This window comes from Ursus maritimus, unplaced genomic scaffold (assembly GCF_017311325.1).
Source record: "Ursus maritimus isolate PB19 unplaced genomic scaffold, ASM1731132v1 scaffold_7, whole genome shotgun sequence".
Classification (NCBI taxonomy): Eukaryota; Metazoa; Chordata; class Mammalia; order Carnivora; family Ursidae; genus Ursus; species Ursus maritimus.
In genome coordinates this window covers 7,184,839-7,210,222 of record NW_024426885.1, presented here as the reverse complement: position 1 = coordinate 7,210,222, position 25,384 = coordinate 7,184,839, and the positions used below count along the sequence as shown (strand labels likewise).

The 25,384-nt window shown below is 52.0% G+C and overlaps 1 protein-coding gene across 3 annotated transcripts in view; it reads right to left on the bottom strand.

The window, feature by feature from the left end:
* Positions 1-25,384, bottom strand: part of CTBP2 (C-terminal binding protein 2) — a 157,460-nt gene that overhangs the window by 42,528 nt on the left and 89,548 nt on the right. For all 3 annotated transcript variants that reach the window (XM_040624251.1, XM_040624249.1, XM_040624252.1), the window contains one exon: positions 6,362-6,521. In XM_040624251.1, coding sequence (XP_040480185.1) covers positions 6,362-6,419 — 58 coding nt within the window. In that variant the 5' untranslated portion in view covers positions 6,420-6,521. The remainder of the gene's footprint in view (positions 1-6,361; positions 6,522-25,384) is intronic.

The window sequence follows — 25,384 nt, the reverse complement described above, 5'->3', positions numbered from 1 at the left end:
CCTCCTCTCACCTTTGAGATGCCCTAATCATTTCCATTCATAAGGATCCAGCTCAAATAACCTTCCTCCAGGAAGCTACTTTCACTCACTCTTTGTCACTTTGTCCCTAAGTCCAAAGAAATCGACGCCTATTAAGGGGGAAACACCACCGAAATAATCCAGGGAATACAGCAATTGGCAGAGGCAGCCCATGGTTTCCTCACTTAAGGTGACAGAGCCCTGTCCCTCCCGACGCGTCCTTTCCTCCATCACATGCTTATCTGTTCAGCACGTGGACTGTAAGGTGACTAGATGGGTGTGACGGCACAGGACTCAATGGGGACAGCCAGGCCCTGCCCTCAAGGCACGTACTTGGTGATGGGGAAAGGACAGGTGTACAGAGTCACCAGGAGGACCCTACCCATGACCACCCTGGCCTCTGAACCCACACCCACTCTGAAGCACGATGACCCGGGGCCCCACTATCCAACACTGCCTGGCAATAGTCCACACTGCCTCAGCCTGCCGTGCACTGTGTCAGCACGCGGGCCCCGGTGGCCGTCAGGAGACGGGCTGCCAAGACCTTCTGTGGGAGGTGAGAAGACTAACTCTCCACCCTGCTTCGAGAATCTGTTTCCCCTATTCCAGGGTCCAAATGGGAAGGACCCTCTTGGCACACACACCTCTCCAACCAGGGCATGGGAAAGGAGCCCAGTCGCTCCGATGACCAAGGGACATGGCAAGAGGGACAGGGAGGAGTGGAGATCACTCTGACCAGGTGCACGTGGATATGCAGAACGCGCCCCCTCCTCCCACGACCTCACGGCCTGGCTGGTGGAGCTGAACCCAACTCTTGCCTGGACCTAGCTGGGCCTCGGTTTGTTATAGCAAGAGCCCCATTAACGTTAGGACGTTCCTAAAACCATGGTTTGGTGCCCTGGGTATAAGTCAATCAGAAACAAGAGCCTCATTTCCGTGTAACCCTCATAGTTTCTGAAAAAGGAGTCACAGTGCGAAGAGTGGGCAGCCAAGCGTACCCTGGGGTTCTGGTTCCATAGTCACCCCAAGTACCTATAATTAGGTTGAGCTGTGTTGGGACCTACCCAAGCCCAGGAACATCCTCCACATTTGCGTGCAGGCCTCTGGCTCTGCGAAAGCCACGACTGCTCTACGCCCTCGGACCCACTCTGACGAAGGAGACTAGGCCTGGGTCCATTGGAACCCAGGCTTCTGTGAGGCGCTAACTGAGCCCGAAAGGAGACAGCCTTTCCTCAAAGGTGCTGTGACCAAATGAAATGCACATAAAGCCAAGTCAGGAGACACAAGTGGCCCTAGGGCACCCGGGAGGTTTGATCCCAAACACGGACAGAGACAGGGGGCTGCCAACCCGAGGCAGGGCAAGACCCACTGTGCTGGGGGAGAGGGCAGAAGCAGCAGCCACTGGCTAAACATGCCATACCCCCAAACCCCAGTGGGAAACGGGCGGCCCTGACACGCTGCTCGCAGAAACACGGGGAGTTAAAAGATCTGCCAACCGCAGCGAGAGCCCATTCAGTGAATCGGCAAGTGCAGAGAAAAGCTGACGTCTGCACGTTACAGGTGAGTAGCAATAGAGGAGAAAACACTTCACCTGATTCTCGCCTGCAGACACTGAGGGCCTGACTGAATGTGGGCAATTCTAGGAACCCAATCCCTAGCCGACAGACAGCGGGCACCCCAGGGGAGCAGCCATGACCAGACAAGGGAAAATGTGGATTCTTATCCCTTGCAAATAACTTCCATTAAGCTTCAACTTGGCCACACTCCCTCCCTGTACGGATCCTTTACATGGAGCACATTGTCGCAGAAGATTCGTTTATGCCTGGAGTTTAAAGTCATGTCTAGCTGACTATTGTATATTTACATAGCTAATGTAATTATCGCTAATCACATAATTACTGGAAATGTGCATAATTGCCTGAGCCAAACATATAATTATAATGTATAGCAACATTATGAATCCCCCTTTTAAAATCCACATTTTGGGGCTATTTAAGGATATTTATTAGAAACGACTGTGGACTACCTAGAGATGGCCAGCTTCAGCACTGTTTCTGTGCAAAGTGCTGTGAAGTGCTTTCGAGACCAAAACAGGTAAAACAAAAGAGCATAAAAATAAAAGACAAATGACTCTGGCCTGGGTCTGTCGACTCCTCTCTACCTGTGGGGAAATACCGGCCAGTCATGCTCTATGGGCTCCTGGGGGTGTGAGCTGTGCAACGAAGGCTGCTGTGAAGAAAGATCCCCCAGTCATCCCCAGTGCCTCCATCACCTCAGCCAGCTGGAAAACCTGGAGGCTCGGAGACATCTTTGCTTCTAGAACATTCCGGGACCACGAATAAACTTTCTCAGGGGAATGTTGTGCTGGGATGTACTCTCATGGTGACAGGCTCATCCCACTGAGAAGAGCAGACCACCACCAGAGCAAGGGCTTCTTTTACCTCATCCCTGCAACATTTTCTGACTCCTCTTGTCCTCCTTGGTGATGAAATTGACATAGAAAGATTCCCAGAATTTATAACTACTCATGTGTTCAACAGGTATCAGTTGGTCTCTATTTTCCCCACGTCCATTTAACCAGCCCATTCTCACCTCCTTTTACCTCCGTGCTCATGAAAACATCCTAGACGCAAGACACATCGCACAGGACTGTTTATTTAAAAGGAGGTTCACATCACTCATTTTTCTCCGGCAGAGGGAGAGTCCTCTCCTGAGTTATGTTCTGAAGGGGGCACTAATCACAGCTCAACTGACGCAGTCACCAAGACCATTTTTCCACATGTGTAAGCCGCTCCAACAAAATAAAGTAAAATGAAATACCTACTTTTTCCAAATTACATTCTCCATAGCCACAGGAAAGGATGGTGTTTAGTGATTTATTCTACCATAACCCACAATAAAATGTTCTAACAAAAAGTCATCAGCAAAGCCATTCTGGTATATTACCCTCCTACAAACCCAGAAAATGCTTTCCAGAAAATGCTTTTCTGGGCTACTTTTGCAATACTGAATGATAGTAAGCCCTCTTCTCTGACCAAAAGATATTTGGGGCAAATCACACCAGCTCTGCCACGATGTAGTTAACAGAGTGAAACTCTGACGGTGCAATTCGCGAATGCAATATATTATGCCAGCAAACTCAACAGAGTGGGAAACAAAGATCTAAATTACGCCCCAAAAAGAGGAGACGGCAGCCTGGCCCTGACCAGTGCCTGTTATCAGACCCTGCTCCATAATAATTCTTACACAATAGCACCCTAGGTCTGTTTGATATCAGGCATCAGAAAGAGCGGAGAACAAATTATAAATATCAAAATAGAGCGGTCGCTTTAAAAAGAAAAATTAAAATCTGGCTTTTAAGTCAGCTTGAAAGACCATTATTCCAACTGATTTGGATGAAGTCCCAAGGACTGGCTGGTGAGAAGCAAAGCTCTCCTCTGTCCTGTGCTTAAATCACGACAGACGCGTGGCAGGGGTGGGGGGAGGGGATGCGAAGGTGCAGCAGATTCTGCCCTCTACACCCTGCCTTCCCCTGACTGCAACTCAGAGCCACAAAGGGGAGAGTGGCTAGGAGTGGCCACAGCGGGCTGGGGTTCAGGAAGAGACCCTGATGTTTCTAGGAGGAAGAGGCTGGGCCTTGGAAGGCAGGTAGGAGTTCTGGAAGCAGCATCCATGCAGGGATGATATCGGATTGCGCCAGACTGGCTAGGCTGGAGCAAAAGTGTTCATTACACGGGGGAGGGGGAAGGAGTGGGACCCAGGAGGGCCTGTCTGGCATGGGATCCCACAGCCGGGGTTTGCGCACTGGGGTCTTCAGGTGGGTGGGAGGACAGAATTCTGCAGATTTGTTCCCAGAGCCAAGATGACAAAGCTCCTATGCGCCCAGAGCGTTACAATAGAGCAAGGCAGCTTTCATGCTTTTAATCATAAAAATCTAAAAATAATGAGCTACAGGAAGTCCGGGGCAGGGGGTGGGCATTGGCAGAGGGAAGGAGACAATAGTTTGCGGAGCTCCCTGGACTTTCTAGAAGGATGTTAAAGTTCAGCTTTACAGAACAGACACCGGGGGCAGTCCGAAGCCAGGGGTGCAGACGCACGAGACCTTCAGGAGGGAGAAAGAACCGAATCCACGGGACTGATCTGAGAGAAAGACCACATAAGGAAGAGCAGAGTGCCTGGGTTCCCGGGCACACAGACCAACTGCTCTGTGCCTCAGTGGTGGCCACCTGTCCCAGCCCGAAAAAGATGCTCGGTCGGTGTCTGAACACGAGGGTCACCAACGAAGCTCCTTACAACAGCTGTTATACGGGACGGGACAGCAAGCCAATGTTTGGGATCGTGGATTACAAGTGACACCCGAGTGACTGAATTTCCCAAGTCTGTCCTGATGGCACCTACTGAGAAACTTTAAAAACTGTAGCTGCCACCAGCTCAGGAATGCCGTTCATGAAGCAGATACTGCAATTTCGGTGATGAGAAGTGGGTGGGAGGTTGGTGGGCCACGCTCAGGAGGGGGGGTCCGAAAGAGCAGTCAGTGGGTTTGCCCTTGCTGACAGCTCTAACAATACTGAGGGGAAGGCCACAGGCTCTCCAATCCCATTCTCGTCCCCGATGGGGTACGTCTAGATAAATCCTGGGATGGGGGTGGGGCGTGGAATCAGCACCCCAGGGATTCCACACGTGAGCCTTGGAGAGCTGATTCACTAAGTTTTCCCCGAACAGGGGCCCCAGTAGCCTAAAACGAAGCACCTTTCCATTGGAGATCAAAAATAAATTTAATAAATCCCCACACGATCGGATGAACCTAGAAGGGGGGACACGACCAACCAGTTGGCCTGGGCTCTTCAAAGAGCATCAGTGCTTCTGAAAGTCAAAAGGGCCAAGAAAAAACATTTAGACGAAGGGGACCAAGGAGACATGACAACTAAATGTGTCCCTTGGTGAGTTTCCGCACAAACCAAGCAGCTGGAAACAGATGGGCGGGGACGATGAAAACAGGCGGTCTGTGTGAGAGAAGGGGTCTGTGTGAGAGAAGGCCGCAGTGAGGTTCAGACCCCTGGGCGGGGGCATCATGGTGCTGTGTTTACATCAGGAGAGGTGCTAAAAGGGGACACACACCACAGGTCCTTAAGAGTGAACTGCTGCATCTACAACTTTCTTTCCATCGTTCTGGAAAGTCCACACACACACACACACACACACACACACACGCACGCACACCCCCCGCTATCTGTACATCTATAGGAAAGCACGGGACAGCACATGCTCTCAACTGGTGCATACAGTTGCAGGGAGTCTCAGCGTCCACTGTAGTCCATCGATCTTTCTGCAGGTTTCAAAATTTTGTCATGTTTATCAAGACCTTTAAATCCCAAACCCCCACACGGCAGCAGGAGCCCAGGGCTGTAGGGGGCCAGTGAGCACAGCTTTGCTCTGGGGTCTCGGGGCTCTTGCCGGGCACACAGTCACACACTACAACATGTCTTTGATGCCTCCACCGCGTGTGGCTGGAGCCACACCTGCTTCTTGGACAAACCGTTCCGTGTGGGCAGCTGTGGGCTGTGCAGTGTGCGAGCGCATGCGGGGCGGGGGTGGGGGAGCTGCGGAGCCCACCCTGCCTGGCGGGCTCCCCTCCGTGGCCCCTGTCACAGACCCTGCAGCCGAGTCACTGGTCACCAGGCCGGGCCGACCCAGTGGGCAGCGTGGCCGTGGCTGCCAGGATCGGTCAACCCGACGCCCGGGGCCGTGTGCTCTGGATTTCTTACTGCTCCCTAATTAGGAGGGGATGGTGTTTAATCAACATCTCAGAGGTTTGTCCCCAGGTCTCCATTAGATTTTAATTATGTTTATTTTTCCTTTCATGAATAAAACACTTCCAGACATTTTCAAAGATACCAGGGATGTGAACACATAATGAGGGGTAGCACCGGGCTCTTCAGGAATACCTTGGAATTCATCACTGTAAATATCTTAATCGGAAACAGATAAAAGTCCGGAAACCTCAGAAAGTGAAAAAAGATGGCCCTGTTACAGTGTCCTCCCATCTGCAAGGGGACCTTAGGGTGTGCACAAGAAACAGACCGAGGGCCACTCCCTCCCCAGCTGTCCTCCTAGCCCCACCCCTCCCCCCGGAAGCCGGGCACCCCTGCACGCAGGTCAGGTCTGCTGACTACGCGGCCCAGGACCTGCGCAGGGGGGTGCTCAGGCCGGGGGTTTCTGGCTGCAGTGGGTTTCAGTCTGAACTGGGAGCCAGGCCCCCACGGGTCAGCAGTGAGTGGGGCGAGGGTTCCAGGGCGGGACTACGCATCTTTGGTTACAAACCGCCAATCACGCTGGCTCTTACCTTCACAAATTCTGTCCAATCGCTGTCGCTTGACTTTGTGCTTATCCACAAGGGCCATTCTTTATCGAACTTTGCAACTCTCTGATTCAAAAGGCAAAGCGGTCCTCTAAGAACTTAGGGGAACGCGCAGGAGTCTGTGGGCATTACACCACTATGAACCCTGAAACAAGGAGAAAAGAATCCTTACTCTCTGGACACCCTGGGGGCAAGGACAACAGGTCATTCAGGACTTTACTGCCACTTCCTACAAGGGGACCTGTCGCCAGCGCTCGCTCTCCTCCCTCCAACACGGGAGACGGAGATTGTTCGAGTCCACTGTTCCCGTCTCCCGTCCTCGTCTCGGACAGGAAGGGAGCGGACGCACAAGACAATTGTTTGTTTCTGCAAGCAGTAAACGGCAGCATCTAGAGCTCTTGCTTTGAACTTCAGGGCTGTCCACACCAATTGCTGACAACCTGAACCGTTAATAATTTGTACTCCAACACTGGAGACCACGCTGCGGGGCCAGCGCTGAACACAGAGGGCCGGAGCCTCAAGCGGGGCAGACTCCGGACCAACCGGGACCATCAGGGGAGTAGGTCCCAGGCCCACTGGCACTGAGACAGGCACCCAGCCCAGGGCTTCGGAACAAGCTCTCTCAAGGCCTTCTACCAGGCAGTTTACAAAACTCCCCCCCCAGAGCCGCTGCTCCGCGCACTTGTTCCTGACCCCACTGTGAGAGAACGGGGCAGGAAGCCACGCACCACCTGACCACCTAGGCAAAGCGTGTCCAGGGCCATCTTCCCGGGCCTCCGCGGCATCTGGAGGGAGCCACAGATGGCATCGTGACGGCAGGGTCCAGGCTGCTGGCCTTGATACTGGGGAGCAGCGACCGGGTCCATGCCCGTCCGAGCGCACCCACAGCGTTTCAGGCAGAAACGAGGCAGAAGAGGGGTGGCTCCCAATCGGGTAGAGGGCTGCGGGACGCTCCAGAGGGAAAGCCACGTGCCACCTGAGGAACGGGGAGCTGCTGCCCAGCTCGTTTGTGGAGGCAGCTGTTGTGTTCTGGAAGGCTCTGACCCTCACTTTCTGCTCATTCTACGTACCAGTCGAGGCCACAAGTCACTGTCTGCCCCCCACAATGTCCGGGCTTTTGACTCATTGCTGTGGTATTATTTTAACAACACGCACACGCACGAAAAAGTTGTCCTTAGTTACCCAGCAAATGAGGGGGGACAGGAGACAAAAGTGAGGCTCCAGGGTTAATAAGGAGGATTATGATGTATGGTCATCAATTATGTAAAACGCTGGGAGTTACTTTATCAAAGGTCAGAACACAGGTCTGACTAGGAGAAGCCAGACTTCCTGGTAGTTAATGGCTAATTTCCCAGCAATGAGGCACACCCCAAAGATTTATGGCAGTAATTACACGATTTTTTTTTTAAGAGCTAAGGAAAAAGCACGATTTCCAATCACATAAATAATTAATGCAACATTCCAGAGATACGAAGCCCTTTCCAAACCTGGGGAGTTCCCCAAACCTGAACTGGCCACAGCAGACTGGGGACATGAAGGTCATCCGAAAGCAAGCAGGTCAACACTTGGGAGGTCCCTGGTGCAGATGTGATGGACACATTACAGAAAAACTCTGGTTTTGCTTTTGCTGGGCTTTAGTAAAGACGACACCACAAAGGACCGAAGGGGTTCCTAACTTGAGCAAACTGGAGAAAAGAGTCCCAGACAGAGGGGCCGCAAGGCCTCTCCCTTGCACGCGAGCGCTGGCGCTCATGAGACGGCCACGGGGCGGCCCTGGGCCCCAGAGCTCGGCCCGGCAATTTCCATCTGCTTGGGTCCCGCGTTCTGATCATTGAGCGGCAGCGTGGCCCCTCTCCTCCACGCTGGCGTGAAGTCAGAACCTCGTGTTAGCCGAGGGGTGAGAGAATTAATTAGTTAATATTTGTGAAGTGCCTCAGAGATGAAAAATGACAGCATTATCATCCTCGGCAAGCTGGCTTTCACACCCTCCTCCTCCAATTCCCCAAGTGAGGCTTAATCATTCTTTTTGCTTTCCTTTGAATTTTAATTTGTATAATTAGATGGCATCCTGAAAAATTGATAAGCAGAATCTCGATTATGCAATCAGAGGAACGATCAGGCATCGGCTTACACCAATAGTCTGCGTCCTATTATTTAAAGAAAATGAAGAAAAAGGGCAATGGACTCCCATGTCTGGGTATTTCTGGGGGCTGGGGGTGTGTGTGTGTGTAGCGGGGTGGGGGTCTCTAGCTGGCCCCTCCGTGGCTGGCCCCTCCGTGGGGCCCCCCTGGCTGTGGCACCCGCCCACACGGACAGTGAATTCGGGCTCACCAGGCCACCAGGCGGAGTCCGGTCAGGACCTCGTGGCAGCGACGGCTCACTCTCGGAGCCTCGTCCCCTTCTTCTCAGTATCTCTTCTGAAGCAAGAATGTATGAAATGTGACATTTTCCTCCTTGGCTCTCCCAGGGAGCAAGCTATTTATGAGGACTTAATTAGCATACCCCTCTTCCTGATGACAGGGACAGGCCCTCCTCAGAGCGGAGCCGCGAGCTTCGTTCTCGCGGGGATGGCCAGCACCCCGCGTCCTCCACGCCGGCCCCGGGCTCCCCGGGCAGGGCCCGCTCCAAAAGCCACCCTCTGCCTTTACCTCGTATCAGTCTCCACTCACAAATCTGGCCCTTTTCTGCCCCCAAATTGATTCCCACTATCATCAGTTGACACCATCTCATCCGTGTTTAACAAATCGAGGTACACATAGCAAAGGGGAGGGTCCCACTGTCCCTCTTTGGCGCAAACTGTACGACTTGGAACCACGGTCGTGGTGGTGTCGCAGACGGGAGCAGAGTTCTAGGACCTACTTGCGTAATGACCCAGGGGAAGCAGGCTCTTTGTTCGTAGAAAAAAGAAAAAAGGTGGGGGGGTATTTTTTATGTTCCCTGCCCGTGGGAGCCGGCCGTGGACACCGCTCCCTCCGGCTGAGGCTGGGGGGTGACCTCGGTGGAACTCAAGAAGCGTCAGGACAGTCAGGTCTTCTTAGGAGGATCACCGATGCCAAGCCTCACGGAAAAAAGCCCACCGTCTTCTCGGCAAGGGAGATCCTAAAATTGCAGGGCAAACCCCTGAAGGGCCTACCCAGCCTTTTATTTGCTTGAGATGAGGGGTGATCCAGGGCTGAAAGGCTTGGGATCAGGGACTCTGGGTCATTTCAGAAGGAGAAAGACGCCTGCCTGCGAAAGATACTGAGATTCTCGTCACCACCAAAAAGCAGCTGCAACGGCGGGAGATGCATCCGCGTGGGTTTCCAAGAGACACTGGAGGTTTAAAAGCAGCAGCAAACAGGGAGAACACTACATTTTAGGACCCCTTGCTTGTATATCAAACACAAAACAAACACCCGAAGGTGAGTACAAGAGCAATGGCTCGTTCCCCTCGTTCAACGAGGTCTAAAATCTGGGTGGGCGGATTTTACTAACTATGACCATTAACAGCCCCCTGCTGGGACCAAGCCTCCACAACACACAGAGACCCCGAGTCCTTGCTCATTTACATTCATAAACTTACAAGTTTTAAAGATGCCCTCAGTTTCTTTATTCTAACACCTAGTCTTCATAAACATCAGGCCGATGATAAGAAGTTACACCAAGTAACTGATGTCTCTCCAAATGAAAATTCTTCTAAAACCATGGCGATCGCTTCAGTTCTTTTTAAGGAAATCTACTTAACCATTATGTTAATAAGGAGAGACCAAGGTGTACGATCTGCTGACGAACTGGTATGTCACAATCAAGCAAGTGCTGCCAAATCCTGAGGGAACCCTTCCCGTCCTCAATATGTCGCACTGTTATGCCCGCAAGGGGGCTAGAGCCACCGTCTGAGAGGTTGAGATGATCCGATGCAAGGAGGAAAGGCCCCCACGGCCCCCAGCAGTGTGGGTACAACAGATCCCACCTTTCCGAGCTGGGATCCCTAAGGGGGTGATGGCACCACTACAAGGCTCTAGTGATGTCCACAGGCTTGTTCACCAACCTGTGAGGGACCCAGCAGGGCAGCAGGCCAGGCACCTGCTGGCCTGCGCAAGGACCCTGCGGGTGGTGTGGCATCCAGCATATGGGAAAGGCCAGCATATTTAACAAGGGCCTTGACAATGCTGGCCCACTGAGGCCAACTGCCCAGAAAAACACTGCCTCTTCACTGAGACCCAGTAGAGTCACTGGTCTTCAGGCTACCACAAAAGGACCCATTCCAGCACTTTCAGAAGCCAAACAGGAACAACAGATTCCTTTCTTGGGGAGACAGCTGGGTAGAATACTTAGAACAGGGGATCTGGGTTTTGTCTGGTAAACTCTTATCTGAAGAAATATTCTACATGGGTCAGGGATCAACAGGAAACACACTGGCTTAGCCTTCGGTAAATGGTTGACACACCACAATTAACAAAATTATTAAAGCTGCATTTTAAGGAAGAAAAGGAAGTTTCGGGGGAAGATCAATTGTGGGAAGTAAGCTTACTGAAGTCAATTTTGCAAATGTATCAAAGCTACTACTATGGCTCTTTATTTCTTCAGTAGTTTTGGGGTATATTTAGGGTCTTCTTCTGAAAGGGGAAACCCCCGGTTCAGACATCAGGTGGCATATCATAAGGTGTAGAGGTGACACCCCACCCCACAGCCCCCACCCCAGGCCCCAGACACAGGTAAGCGGCAGGACCCGTCCAGAAGAAATAAAGCTTCACTCTGGTTCCTGGAGCCAGACCTGTACGCCATTTGGTAAGGCTGCTCACCTTTCCCCAGGGAACTCTGGGCAGTCCAACCCAAGGGTGACAAGGTCACACCCTGGTCACATGTCCTCCATCAAGTCCATGGGCCCCACCCTCTGATCAGACAGTGCAAGGCCAGCCTCAAGTGCCATTAGCACAGGCCCACCCCACTTTTCCAGTACCCAGGGGCCAGGCGAGCTTCAGAAAGATGCATTTGGATCTTTAAGAAGCAAGAGAGTGCTGGGGCGCCTGGGTGGCTCAGCCGTTAAGTGTCTGCCTTCGGCTCAGGTCATGATCCCAGGGTCCTGGGTTCGAGCCCTGCATTGGGCTCCCTGCTCAGCGGGAAGCCTGCTTCTCCCTCTCACACTCCCCTTGCTTGTGTTCCCTCTCTCACTGTCTCTGTCAAATAAATAAATAAATAAACCTAAAAAAGAAAAAAAAAAAAAAGCAGCAGCAAGAGAGCACTTACACCCTGTTATGGTGGGCCCCCAGATCAATCATTAACATTTCTGCACCAGGACACAGGAGGAACACGGTTGCCCAACTGGATGAACATACAGGATACAAAATTACCCTCAACGATTCAGGCCAAGTCAAAAATCTGCTGCCAAATGGGTCACCAAAGAATTAAAGGTTCCAGAACTTTCTACAGTTTGGATGTGAGGCTAAGGAATTGTGGGCCTGAAATTTAAGGTTTTCCGTCTGGGCCCCCCAGCAAAATATTCTCTGGGGCTCTGAGGGAAGGAGAGAGATGAAGAGTGAAGGGCCTGTAAGGTCACAAACTAAGAAAGCAAGTCTTCTAGCACGAGGAAGTCCAGGGCCCGGGCGTGAGTCTGGTGAGGCTGGGGGCTGCCACCAGGAAGGAGCAAACGTCGAAGCCACACTTGTGCTGAGACCAGCTCCTCGGCCAACAGTGCCGAGCGAGTCCTTCTGCTTGGTTTACAATTGCTAGCACATGAAAATACCCTTTCCGGCCGTTAAATGCAAAACTCAAGAATTCTCAATATTTTCTCTTGCTAACAACGATCACCAAGAACGGAGGACTTGAACAGCACCAATTCGTGATTTTCCTAATTGGTTGTTTTGTGTCATAATGAAAATTAAGTGTTGGTTTTCCCATGCTGAAGGAAATGAGGCTCTCCAATGTTCAGAATTTTCACACATTTTTAAAGCACTTCTAAGTACGCTTCAAAAATTAATATATTCATTTTTATAATAAAATGGTCTTTGGAAACAAAAGCAAACAGAACAAAAAAGGTAAAGGCAAATAAACAAATTTTCATTTAAATTAAGAAATGCAAAGCACCAGCTTTTATTCCCATGGTGTTGAGACTGAGGAACCATGGGAACACAGATGGATTTCTCCTTCCCCAGTCTTCTGACCCTTCCCTCCTTTGGCATGACAATTTTGATCTGGAGCTGAGAAGTTTGCCTGGTCAGGGTGAAGGAAGGAGCAGCCTCACGTTCCATCGTGACCGGATAACTCCCCTTCTGTCACATACTGAATATAAGAAATTACTGTAGAATGTTTGCATCTGAGCAAATAAAAGTGAACACCATACAGAGGAAGCACCCAGAACGTCAGAAAGTTCTCACGAAAGGGCTGCGGAGGGGCCATGGGATGGTGAGGCTTCTGGGTAGCCACTCCAGTGCCCCAAAGGTCACGTGAAGGTGACGTGTGCAGCCTGTGATAAGATGGTACGCCCGTGTGCATTTGCTGTGGTCCAGTGCAGAGCACAAGCACCGGTAACTAACGGCCACTAAGGGCCTGGACTTGGAGGCCAACCAAGGCAGGAGCCACCAGGGGACAGCTATCTGAGAGTGTAAGCTAACACTGTGCAAAACTTTAAAACAGCCTATGGAGGGGTGCCAGGCGGGCTTAGTTGGAGAAGAATGTGAGTCTTGATCGTGGGGTTGGGAGTTCGAACCCTAGACTGGGTGTAGAGATTACCTGAAAATAAATAAACTTTATCTTTTTATTTTTTTTTAAGATTTTATTTATTTATTTAAGAGAGAGTGCACACTAGAGAGAAAGCAAGCATGAGTAGGGGGAGACGAAGCAGCAGGCTCCCCGCTGAGCAGGGAGCCCAATGCAGGGCTCGATCCCAGGACCGTGGGATCAGGACCTGAGCCAAAGGCAGGCGCTCAACCAACCGAGCCACCCAGGCGCCCCAATAAACCAACTTTTAAAATCGTCTATGGACTGGAGAGTGGAGTGGGGGAGGATTAGGTGGGCAGTAAAGATTTAATACTTTCAAGGCAGTTTGGATTATTTGCTTGTTCTGACATATATGAACTGCATTTGTATTTAAATGTCTAATAAGGACACTTTTATAGGAATTAGTTGGAAAATAAATTGCAAGATCTTGAATTTCAAAAAAATCTTAATGTGAGATGTTGAAGACCTCTGCCTCCTAATTTCTTGCCACTGGGAGGCCATGAATCCTTGGCCGCGCTCTTGGAGCATCTGCCTTCCTCAGGGGACACAACTGTTTTGCTGTCCCTCTGAAGATTTCAGCCTTCTTGTCCCGACACCACGCAGTGCGGAATCCATGTGTGAGGGGACGCTCTCTGCAGTCTTGGCTCATTTGCAAACCTAATGGGAAACCACCAGCGTGGGGCGGAACTTCTGGTCTAACCCTTCCCAGGAGCAGGCCTGGCGCCCAGCGATGGGGCCCTTTGGCCGGCAGAGGGCACTGCACGCCCGGCATGGCCTTCCCAGGCCCCAGAGCCCCGCTAAACTGGGACTCACCTTGTTCATTTCAATCCCAACTTGGACTCTACCAAGAACCAAGAACCTGGAGAAAATGAAAGCAGATACCTCCAGAAGGAAAGGTCTGAGCTGATTTCAGGATTCCACACTGCACCTTCCCTCCATCTCCGGATGCAAAAAGAACTGATACCTCCAATCACCCTTAAAACCACAGATGTTTTTAGATTTAGGATCATGACCAGCTGGGGGAAAGGGAACCCAGGCAGCCCCCCCCCCCCATAATCTATGGCCTGGACTGGCAGCTGAGGTTTGCCCCTTCAGAGCCGAGTGAGCCAGTGAGGTGGGTCACGGAGCAGAGGCTCCCTGATCCAGGAAGGGCACGGCCACCCTGAAGGATGATTTTCCATTATGCCCATGCTTCTTGTTTAAAGAAGTGAGGAATGAGCCATAGTGATGAGACATAGTGATGAAAAATGAAAACAACTTGGCAGGGATGTAGTTTCTAAGGAGAGGAAAGAAGAGGTGGAAACTGAGCAAAGGTGAATCAGGGTTTCCACCATGAGGCTTGGCACCACGTACACCTGGGTAATTGGTAATTGTGCGATTCTCCTTGACCCCCAGCATCAGTGTGCTGCGAAACACAGATGACCTCAGAATATACAACCTTTCGGAAGACACTGAGAGAGGGAGGTGAAAAAAGTGAATTTTTCCAACCACATTTGAGAATGAATTCTGACCAGGAGGCAGTGGCCTGGGGGCAGAGCCTTCTCCCTGGACCCCTTAAATGACCACAGCAGAGGGAGAGCTGACCTCCCCAGTTCTTCTCTGACCACCATGTTCTAAGAAGCCAACACATGGATGCAGGAAATCAGCCCCCTTCTCCACACCCGTGAGCACCCAATGGTCCAGGCTGGAGAGAGGGGGGCTGGTTTCATCCAGCGACGCTGAAGTAGGGGTGACACACATGCCTCATCCTATCTCCACAGCTCCGTAAGACCGGCATCCTCTCCCAGCACCATTTCAAAGCCAGCGTTGCCATAGCAACAGGATGCCGCAGCACAGCGGACTCTTGGCCTGACTTGGCAGGCCAGGTCTTTGAAGAACCCCACACTGAGACACTGGGGTGTCCCACCTGACCCCCAACTCAGCCTTCTTCAGGGAGCATCCTAGGAGTCTCTCTGCTCTTTGCTCTCTGCATCTGACACAAGCCCTTCCGCATCACGTTCCAAAACACGCTGATTGGGAGCAGGGTCCTGTATTGCCCACTTTGGGGCAGACGACCCAGCATGGTGGGTGGGCCCCCTGATGGCCCAGGAGAAACAGAGAGGCTGCCAGGCACGGCCCACCGGGTCTGAGGCTGGCAGGAGAGGGGATTCGAGTTGGTCTGTTGGAGATAAAGTTATCAACCTGAACGATGGCTGGCTGGGTCCCTTTGTCCGCTTTCAAAAAGCTGGTGTCTGGAAAGGCAATCTCTAAGAAACAGCTTGATGTCTAAGAAACAGCTAGAAGAATTCCCTCCGAACCTGCCCACATGCCTGGAAGAGCAAGGGGATCCAGCCTCCCAAGTTTAGGGCCAGATGGGTTACAGTAGCCAGTCGAGGACCAAACCAGATACCCTCCAGAGCAATCCTGCAGCTCGGCCTGGCCCGGCGAGAAAGTGCCCAGTGCCACGGAAGGCCCCGTCACACAACTCAGCTTATGGCTGCTCACGGCGGAGGGGCCCACACCTCAGGGCCCCAGAAGCAGGCACGTCCTGGGACAGGAGTGTTCCTAGTGCCTGGGGGTGGCCCACCCTTTATTTTAAATGAGGTGTCGCTTACACAAAGGCAGAAATCAGGAAAGTCAACTCAGACCTCAGGAACAGAGTAACGAGTTCGTTTTCTGACGAGGGCTTTTCCACATTTGGATCTTTACACACACCCAAAGCCCATCGTCCCGTTTCTCTCCAAGAGAAGCTACGGGGTGTATGTGGAGGCATCCGCAGACTCCCACGGCACCCCGTCTCAGGCACCGGGGTTAAGGAAACCGACATCCCCAACTCCAGAAGGTCTTGTGACTGAAAAGCTATTCTTCCCAGACCTTATCTTTTCAACCTGAGTCACGAGAAGGAAAATCTTCATCTTAGATGTCACGATTTAACAAAATGAAATAAAACCGTTGGCCGCTATTCATTTTGTTTGACACGGTTTTAATATGGAGGATGGGGGGGGGTGGGCACTGGAAACCCAGGGGGGAGGGGGTGGGCTTTGCATCCATGACTGCAACCAAAGAAGGGCGCTGGCAGGCAGTCAGATGGCGGGAGAAGCGGTGACACTTCTATGTCACAGATTCCTCTTTGCTGATCAAATTCGAGAAGAGAGCCACTAAAGAGCTCCTTTTGTTTTTCTGTAGTAGGGTGTTCCTGGAGTATCTCCCCGGTATTACAGGGGGCCTCCAGTTCTGTTCTGTTCTGTTCTCCAAGTCTTTGGTGGGTAAACAATACAATTTTTACATTTATTGTAGCTCAGAATGTTCTGAACTATGGCTAAAATATCCCTTGGTGTAGAGGTTGCTTGAATAGAGTGAGGAGGTGGCAACGTTCCCTGTGAGAATGTTCCGGAGGTGTGAATCCTTGTCCTAATGAACTGGGTTCTTCACCGACAGGGCCAACACGGGAGGGTTCACGTGAATACAATCACCTGTTTAGATAATTACAGCTCAAGTGTGCTGATGCCCAAAGATCCTAATTTTACATGAAATCCTATTAAAGAACTCTTGACAAGGTGATCACCATTAAAAAATCTGTTTTGAGCTGATTTATGGGGGTGCTGTATACTTTGGAGCTCCAGCCAAAGACCAGAGGAAGAGAGGCTCGGAGAAGGTGGGATACCTGGATGTCACGTTTAAGTCCCCAGACAGACAAAATGTGCAAATGGCACAAGATGTCATTCTAGGGGAAGAAGCTTCCTCCATGCCCGTCCTTGTGGCCCAAACTGCGTATTTATGGTCCTATTGTCTGTATTGGAACACCCCAAAGGTTAACATTTTCAGCTAACTGCCAACAGTCACATCAAGTGTAAGTGCCTTGTTCTATGGATTGAATTATGCCCCCCTCCAACGACAAAAATGACATTCAAGCCAGAAGTCCCAGGACTTCGGAACGTGGCCTTATTTGGGGTTACAGTCTTTACAGAGGTAATCAAGTTAAACTAAGGTCAGTATGGTGGGCCCTAGTCCAAGAGGACTGGAGTGCTTCTAAGAAAGGGAAATTTGGACACAGGGACCGCATGTGTGGACACAGGGAGATGACCATCTATAAGCCAAGATGAGAGGCCTGGAAGAGGTCCTTCCTTCCCAGCCCGCAGAAGAAACCAACCCTGCTGACTCCCTGCTCTCAGACTTCTGCTCTCCAGAGCCGGGTGACAACGCACTTGTGTTGTCTAAGCCATCCGGTCGGTGGTACTCGGTTATGGTGGCCCTAGCACACTAATCCACGCCTATGGAGGAGGGCTGGGTACGGCTGCCCTAAGAAAGCCTCTAGGATCTTGCACCAGTGATAGGACCACCTTGGCGGGGGTCCCGGCTATGCAATTTGTCAAGAATCCTGGTTTGTTCACAACACCAATGCCAACTCAACCTGAGTCCAGTCCTGTGCCCGAAAACTCAACAAATGCAGACATGCCCAGGTGCGAGGCCCCAGCGGCCGCTATGCCGGGGAATCAGAATGGGCCAGGCTGGTGAAGGAAGGGTCTACCAGCCCACCCCCCCAACTCCCGCAGCACACGAGCAGTCGTCTCCTCTGAAAGAGACCCGTGTTTTCAGGGAGACACAAGGAGAAAAATGCCCTAACCTTCCCTTTAAACTCTGTTCTGCTCCCCAAACCTGAGAATGCACTGCTTCGAACACATTACTGTCACTGATACAGTTCAACAGAAGAGATAAAAAGAAAAAAAACAACGATACCCTTGTACTGCTTTGGCACCCGATTTGCGTTACCCACAGGACAGGGAATGCTCACAGAAAGCCACCAGAGCGCTCAGTCCTCAGCTGCCCAGGCTGACATGAAGTCTGTGATCTACTTGCTTCTGTGAACCCCGGGTACACGACACTCTCCTCGCATCCGCAGTGCCCACAGCCTGGAGAACAGAAAGCCGGCGGAGACGTTCCCTTACCCAGACGCTTAAAGTACGTTTCCCGACTCTGTTCGGCACGCACACAGAGTTAACGGGGGCACCCCAGGGTCTCCACTCGGACTCATGCTCACCCATAAATCTGGGGATATTAAAAAGATCTATCGGGGGCCGGGCCCCACATTAAGAATGCAGCCTTCCAGGCCACCCTCGGCATGGCAATTCACTGGATCAACAGGCCCTCTTGCTTTCCTATTCTCAGAAGTGGTTCTTGAACTGCAGCTCCTATTAAAGTTGAGCTCCCCTAATCAGAGGAAAAAGAATGCAGGTAACATGAAAGGCTGTCTGTAGAGTTTCAGAGCATACGCACAGCTCATTCCTGCAACGTGAACGACAGATGGGAGCTCTGAGATATCAGCAAGCCCCACCCAGAGCCCAAAGGGCAGAAAAGGCACGGAGTGGAGCCGTGGTGCATACACACACATACACACACACACGCTTGCGTGGGCCCTGACGTTTTCTTGGAACCATGGCATTTCTGGAACATTCTGAGGCTTGAGAAGTTACCAAATCCAAACTGCTGCCTGCACGGATGAAGAGCATGAGACTCAGTGACTCTGGGTCACTCCCAGCCCCTGTTTCTGCTCATCCCCTGGGGTCCCCATGACACTTCCCACCCAACAACTGTGTAGGTGCAAAAATCTGGAAGCCCAGGAGCCAGCTTGGGCCACACAAGCCAGGCTGAAAATGCATGTGACAGTTACATCTCATTTAACTATACCCACAGGCCCTAAACCACAACTAACAACCCCCCACCCACCCGGCCAAGGTGGAGTTCTCCAGACCCAAGAGGGAATGCCCACATAAGTAGGCCAAGAAGTGAGCAAAACAAAGACAGTCTGGTTTGTAAACTCATTAGGAAAACAAAGTCCTGGTACCAGCACACCCAGCCTTCGGAGCGCGGAGCTCCCACAGCACAGTCTTGAATGGCTGGGGGGTTTGTTACTTTAGTACCCGCGAACGCTCACAGAGCCCTTAATGTGTGACAGCCACTGTTCTAGGTGCTTTCGGGCGTAGAGTCGCCCAACGCACATGTAAGCAGCCCGCCAGCAAGTTCCACTCTGCTTGAATTCAAAAAGTAATTTTATAGCCCGTGCCACAAACACACCCAGTACCACCTCAGTTGCCTAACTTGCTCTGGGTGACTTTGGCCAAGTCCCCAACATCCCAGGTGATCACAGAACAGAGGTGTACCCCCAGCCCAGATGCTCTCAGAACAGTGAGACCACAGGAAGCCCAGACCAGGGCCCAAGGGTCAGGGACTATGGCTCAAGACTCACTCTCCAGTAACTTGCTAGTCTCTCTCCCTCTCTCTTTTTAAGATTTATTTATTTTAGAGAGCGCGCAAGCGAGGGGAGGGGAAGAGGGAGAGAGAATCTCAAGCAGGCTCTCCCACTGAGCATGAAGCCCAATGCAAGGCTTGATCTGAGGACCCCGCCATCACAACCTGAGCTAAAATCAAGAGTTGGACCCTTAACAGACTGAGCCACCCAGGTGCCCCAGGAACTTGCCAGCCTCCTAGTCATGCTTGCTGTGTGAGTTTCAGGTAAAGGCTGAAATACCAACACTGTCTTCCAGCCTCCAGAACAGATACCGTGTCTGCTCGAGTGGTGGTCTGCTCCCTTGGACTAGGGATGTCAGCCACAGACACTTTCATGGGTTTAGGACCTCTGACATGATCCCTCCCAACCCCTGCCATGGACAGTGACTTGTCCAGGTCACACAGGCTGCCATGATGTCACCTACTAGGGACCCACCTCCCGGTCACAACCGTGGCTCTCAGCATTTGATGAGCTCCAGTCATGGCACACATGCACGTGCAATACCTAGAGGTTCTGGAAGGTTCTCGCTCACAGGGACATGGTGGGTCGTTTGGTGCATTCCTGGATTGTGAGTCTCCATTAGACCGTTCTCCAAGCCACGGCTTCCTTCAGTTCCCGGGGCACCGGGTGCTTCCGGCTGCATATCTGCCCAGCGCTGCGGGACCTGGGTGGGCTCAGCTCCCTGGGCCAGGTCCAAGAGGCAGAAGAGAAAGTGGCAGAAAGAGCAGGCGGGGTGATCTTATTTTCAGAGCGGAACTCAGGATGGGGTGAGCAGAATTTGAGAAACAGAACTTGGGAAAATAGCTTCACTAAAATGCGATGAGGTCAGCGAGTAGAGAGCGCCCTAATGACACTTATAAGAAAAAACATCTGTCGGTGTCGAAAGGTCGGCAGGAAGTGAGTGGGATTTACGCGGGCCTGATTGGCCAGACCAGTGCTCCTAGAAAGAGAGACACACATGGCTCGACTTAGCCCAGAGAAACAACAAAAAACCCCTTTCAATTGTCCTCTGACCAGCCCCCACCGCCCTCTAAACAAGAGGCCAAACTCCGAGCTATGAAATCCGTCTAGGACCCGGGCTGGCAATTAGCTCTTTGTTCATTCACTGATCAGCCACCGAGGCTAAAATATTCCTGAATGAGCAGCCTTGGGCAGAATGATGTTCTTGTGTGTCCGTGTCGCCTCTCCCAACCACAAAATCTCCAGTTTTACTTTTTGGTTGAAAAACAACGCGGGTCCCTTGAATAGCTAACGTTTCAATAAATCCATCATTACAAAAACCAAAACAAGAGGTTTCTTTGGAAAAACAGGAAGTCCCGGTCCAGAACACGGCTTAAAATAGAGCCAAGTTCATTTGTTGACAAAACCTCCAGCCTCCTAAGCCTGCTGGCCTGATTTGTCCATGATCCAACTTACCTTTTAATCCCTCTTCGAGGAGCCCATCCTGTCCCTCAGGCGACAGGCTGGCCTGGTCTTTGTTATTGCCCTGACACAGGTCACAGAGCTGGAGCCCAGCCTGGCCGGCCCGCTTCCTGTCCACAAGCCCCGAGGACAGGCTCAGGAGAAGCCAGCTCGGCCACCGCAGGAGTCAGGCCTGCTGCTTTTCATAAACTGGGGGCCCGTTTCAGGCTTCTCTTTGGAATCCCGTACAACGTGGAGGCCTTCTCGAATGCGTGTTGCTTGTTCCTTACGGACAGAGCTTTACAGACATCGTGCCTGTTGAGCCAAACGAAACTCTGGGCTATTACCTGAACTTAACGCCTGGGCAGCAGGAGGCAGGGTGGCTGGCTTCATCCTCACCGGAAAGAATGAGCCTCTTTCTCAACACCAGGAGGGAAGGAGGCCAGGAATTTACCGTTTCCATTCTTCCCAGAGGTATCCAACTTTCGAGAATTACAGGCGCAAAGAAACTCCCAAAGACGTGATACAGAAAGTTCTTCCCTGGGCAGATAAGGCTACCCGCGCACTTGAAACTGCATTTGTACACACAACACGTGTCCACAAGGCGCCTCCGGTACACACCACCCCGTTTGCCCGTCCCTGCCCCCGAAGGCCAGCCCCACCCTCTCCCCACTAATTTCTGCTTTCCTTACAAACCACCGAGCACAAGGATGGACATGTTAGCACAGCATGAGCGTGTAGCCTAATTACCCCCTTGTTAAAACGTGAAACCACACAATGTGTACAGGAAGATCGGACAATCTAGTCATACCACTGCTTACAGACACTGTGGTCACCAAACTCCACTTCTCCAGGTCTGGCGGTCTTCTAGGACCCTTACAATGTTTCTTCACCACCAGGGAGGACAGAAGGAGGTTCATGTGGTCTGGCTGCTCAGTCAGTGGTGTGTGCGACTCCTGATCGCAGGGTTGTGAGTTAGAGCCCCACACTGGGGTATAGAGAGAGATATCACACACACACAACTGTGTGCCACATTAAGTAACTTCTCTATGCAGTTGCTGACCCGAAGGGGAATTAAAAAATAAAAAGTCCAGGCCTAAGTAGAAATGCTAAAGTTGTTTCAGGATCCTGCTGGGTTTTGGTTTGTTAAGAAGAAAATCAGCCGTTGTTACGTGCAGAGTAAGGGGCGTGCATTCTCACTGAAGAAGTGAGAATTTAAACTTCAGTTTCAGCTTTGTGGACAACTGTAGTAAAAAATGAGAAGAAATATAATACGTAACTTCAAAAGATAATAGGATTTGGGGCGCCTGGGTGGCTCAGTTAAGCGTCCGACTGTTGATTTCAGCTCAGGTCATGACCTCAGGGTCGTGGGATCGGGCTCTGCACTGTCTGCTTGGGGTACTCTCTCCGTGCTCCCGCTGCCCCTCCCTCTGCTCATGCTCTCTCAAAATAAATAAAATCTTTAAAAAACAGACAAGCAAAAAAACCCAACAGGATTTAGATGAAATTTTGTTTGCACCGAATACTTGCCACCTCTGACCCACCCTGCTTATGCAGCCATTCTGGACTGCAAGCCTTCCAGGTGACTGTCCACGAGCGTATTTTCCATCATTTCTACCGCGGCCCTCAGGAGCAAGGTTCCGAGGGCACCAGCGCTGGAGTGAGCCCTGCCTACCATCCGCAGGGACTGCCAGGGGTCAGAGAAGGTGGTGTCGGCCTCTGTCTGGGCTCATCGGGAGCCCGTGTGGGTCTGGCTTTGCTGCAGGTGAAACGGGGTTTGGGACAGACAGGGGCTTACCCAGGCCCTCACGGGTGAACTCCCGGGCTGGCACCCCCGTGATTGTGCTCTGCTGCCCCAGCCCTGCGTGCCTGGTCAGGAGGCCAAAGGCACAGAGGTCTCGTCCACACAATCCTCGAGCCGTGGTGTGCTGGCCGCTGCAAACAGCTTTTCCAAGTCATCCTTCTGCGGAGGGAGCGATCTGGAGGGTCTGAGCATATGTGGCAGCACGCGGCCACTTATTTTTAAGGCATCGTGTGCTATGTTTATACTCCCCCGAAACACTGCCAAGGGAGTCCACGAAGAAAAACAAGTCCGCGGCAGCCGCTCCCGCTACGCGGACCTCCCGCTTGTACGAAACGGACTGTCCCCGCACACTGTTTGCTACCTGGACTCCGAGGCAGAGGTTGTAAACTAAGTCACCGGAAATGATTCGAGTACTTGGTTTTAAAAAAAAGGTCGCAAGTGGCTTTTAACTGGAGATGCCATTTCCTTACTCCCCACCCAGCCGTGTGCGTGCGTGTGCCTGTGTGTGTATCACAGCTCACGGGCAACCCTGTTCTTAGCAAGCAACCACCTCGAAACTCTGCTGGGGAAGAACTGGCCATGCTTACGCCCTGGAAGGGAAAGTTCTGGAGCTGATCCTTGCCTGTGATTATGTGCAGGGCAGTCATGCAGAAGGAGGATTGAGCGTATCCTGTGTGGGCAGAACCATGACTGAGGAGGGCAGGAAGCCAAAAGGAGATTGCGGATGGATAAAGAAGTTTCTCACAGTCAAGAAAAGCCTGACCCCCGGGTGTGAACCAGGCCCCCTGGAGAGGAGCTCCCAACCCCAACCTAGGACTTGGGAGTGTCGTCCTGGCCTACGGCCCCGTCAGAAGACTCTCTCACAGGCAGGGGTGCCAAGGTGAAAGGGGTGGGGAAGGACGTGCAGTCGCCCATCTATAGATGCTTTTTCCCATTCTAGAATCTTCCGGCCTGTCCAGGGGGTGTGTCCGAGGGGATCCGCACTCAGCCCCTATTCGATCCAGGTTCCCCATGGCCCTTATAATCCTGAACTCTCACGGGATTCCTGCGGAGGCGAACAGCCATGGTATGTATCATTTTATTTTCACTCAAAACATCCTTCCTGGGACCATCCCAACAAGCTGAGCATACTATTTTCAACTAAGGCCCTGGCATTGTCTAGGAATGTTTTCAGGACTAAGCAAATTGCTAAAGCAAACATCTTATTTTTGTCTGCTAGGCCAGCCAAGCACTGCAACATTTCCCGACAGGACTTCCAGGGGAACGGCCCCCTCTGGTGGACCCGCGGCACCAGACACGCGGTCCAGGGAAAAGGCTCTCGCTCTGGACACCGGGGTGGGGGGCACCCACACACACGGTCCCTGGGGGTGGTTTCTGCTTCAGGAAGGAATGCAAGTGGGGTGGGGGGATTCCTTCTCCTCCCCGCTGCCAGCTCCAAGGCACAGCCACTGTTTGAAACCAACCACCAATTGTCTTCAGCTCTGCTGGAGAGGACACACCCAGTCCTTACTGGAGGGACCTAGGACTTGGCCACCAGGTGAGAGTGCACAGGACAGCACAGAGCCTTGAAGAGCAAAGCAGGGGAGCCCCAAACCCCCAGGCGGGGGGAGCAGAGGCAGGCCCACCTGGGTTCCTGCACACATCACTGCCAGGTCTCCGGCCCAGGGGGGCCATGACAACAGACCAGTGGTCGCATCACGGTGGGGCGGGGGGCAGCAGCCGCAGTGGCGATGCTCAGGGAAGAGTCCCAGGCCCCATCCTCAGCCTCTGTGTGCAATCCCTCATTCCCCCCAAAAGTCCTAGAGAACAAGTATGGTATTACTATCATTTAAAATGACGAAGCTGAGGCCCAGAGCAAAGCAAAACCTGCTCGAGGTGACACAGCGGGCGGTATGTGTGGACCCTGGTCCCGGTCAGTCACTGGCATCTGGGACAGCAGCCCCACTGATGCACATTTTGGTGAGCAGTTTTCAAAGGGCCAGACCAGGGGCACAGAACCAAGGGAATTTGCAACAGTGTCTGCAAAGGAAAACAGGGGTCGGGGAGGGGAGCAGCTGAGGCCTGGAGTCTACACCCCTCACCTCTAGATAATGAGAAAGGCCACCCTGAACAAGAAGGGGGGGCGCACCGGAGTGGCTTATAAAGGTCACAAATTGTTGAATTTTCTTTTAGGGATGATAATGCCCTTATTGCTGGATTTCTAAATGGAGTCCTTACCTTTTAGGAATATAAACTGAAGTGTTTACCAACGCAATGAAATGACGGCTAAGGATGTGCGTTAGGACAGCCTGGTGGGATGTGCGGGGGTGCACACGCAGCAAGAGTGGCCATCGGCTGCTGAGTGCCCGAGCTGGCTGACAGGGACGTGGGCGTTCAGTACGCAATTTTCTCTGCTTTTGTAGATTTTAAAATTTCTGTGCTTTTTTTTTTTTTTTAAGTTTCCCTTCTGTAAAATGGGGATGGTGTCCTCTACTTTGCTGAGCTGCCACGGGCATCACAGACGGCGGGCTGGCTCCCCACACATAGTGGGGCTGCAGATGCTGTTAGTGACGGGCAGCCCTGAGCACCCTGCAGCTTCCTGATGAGGCCTGGAGGGAGGCGGCATGAGCACAGCGCTGCTCAGCTGTTGGTCCCGGGGTCCTACTCAGAGGGCAGGGGCCCAAAGGTGGCCTCCCACAGCAGCATGGGGTCCACCACACTGGCATCGCACAAACCCACGGTGGCTGAAGCAAGAAAGAACAATGAGCAAATTATCACATCATCCTTCTCCTTACAAAGAGATCTGGAAAGCTAATTACGCGTTTCTCCAAGCACATCTTCATTTCCGATGTGGAACCAGTGT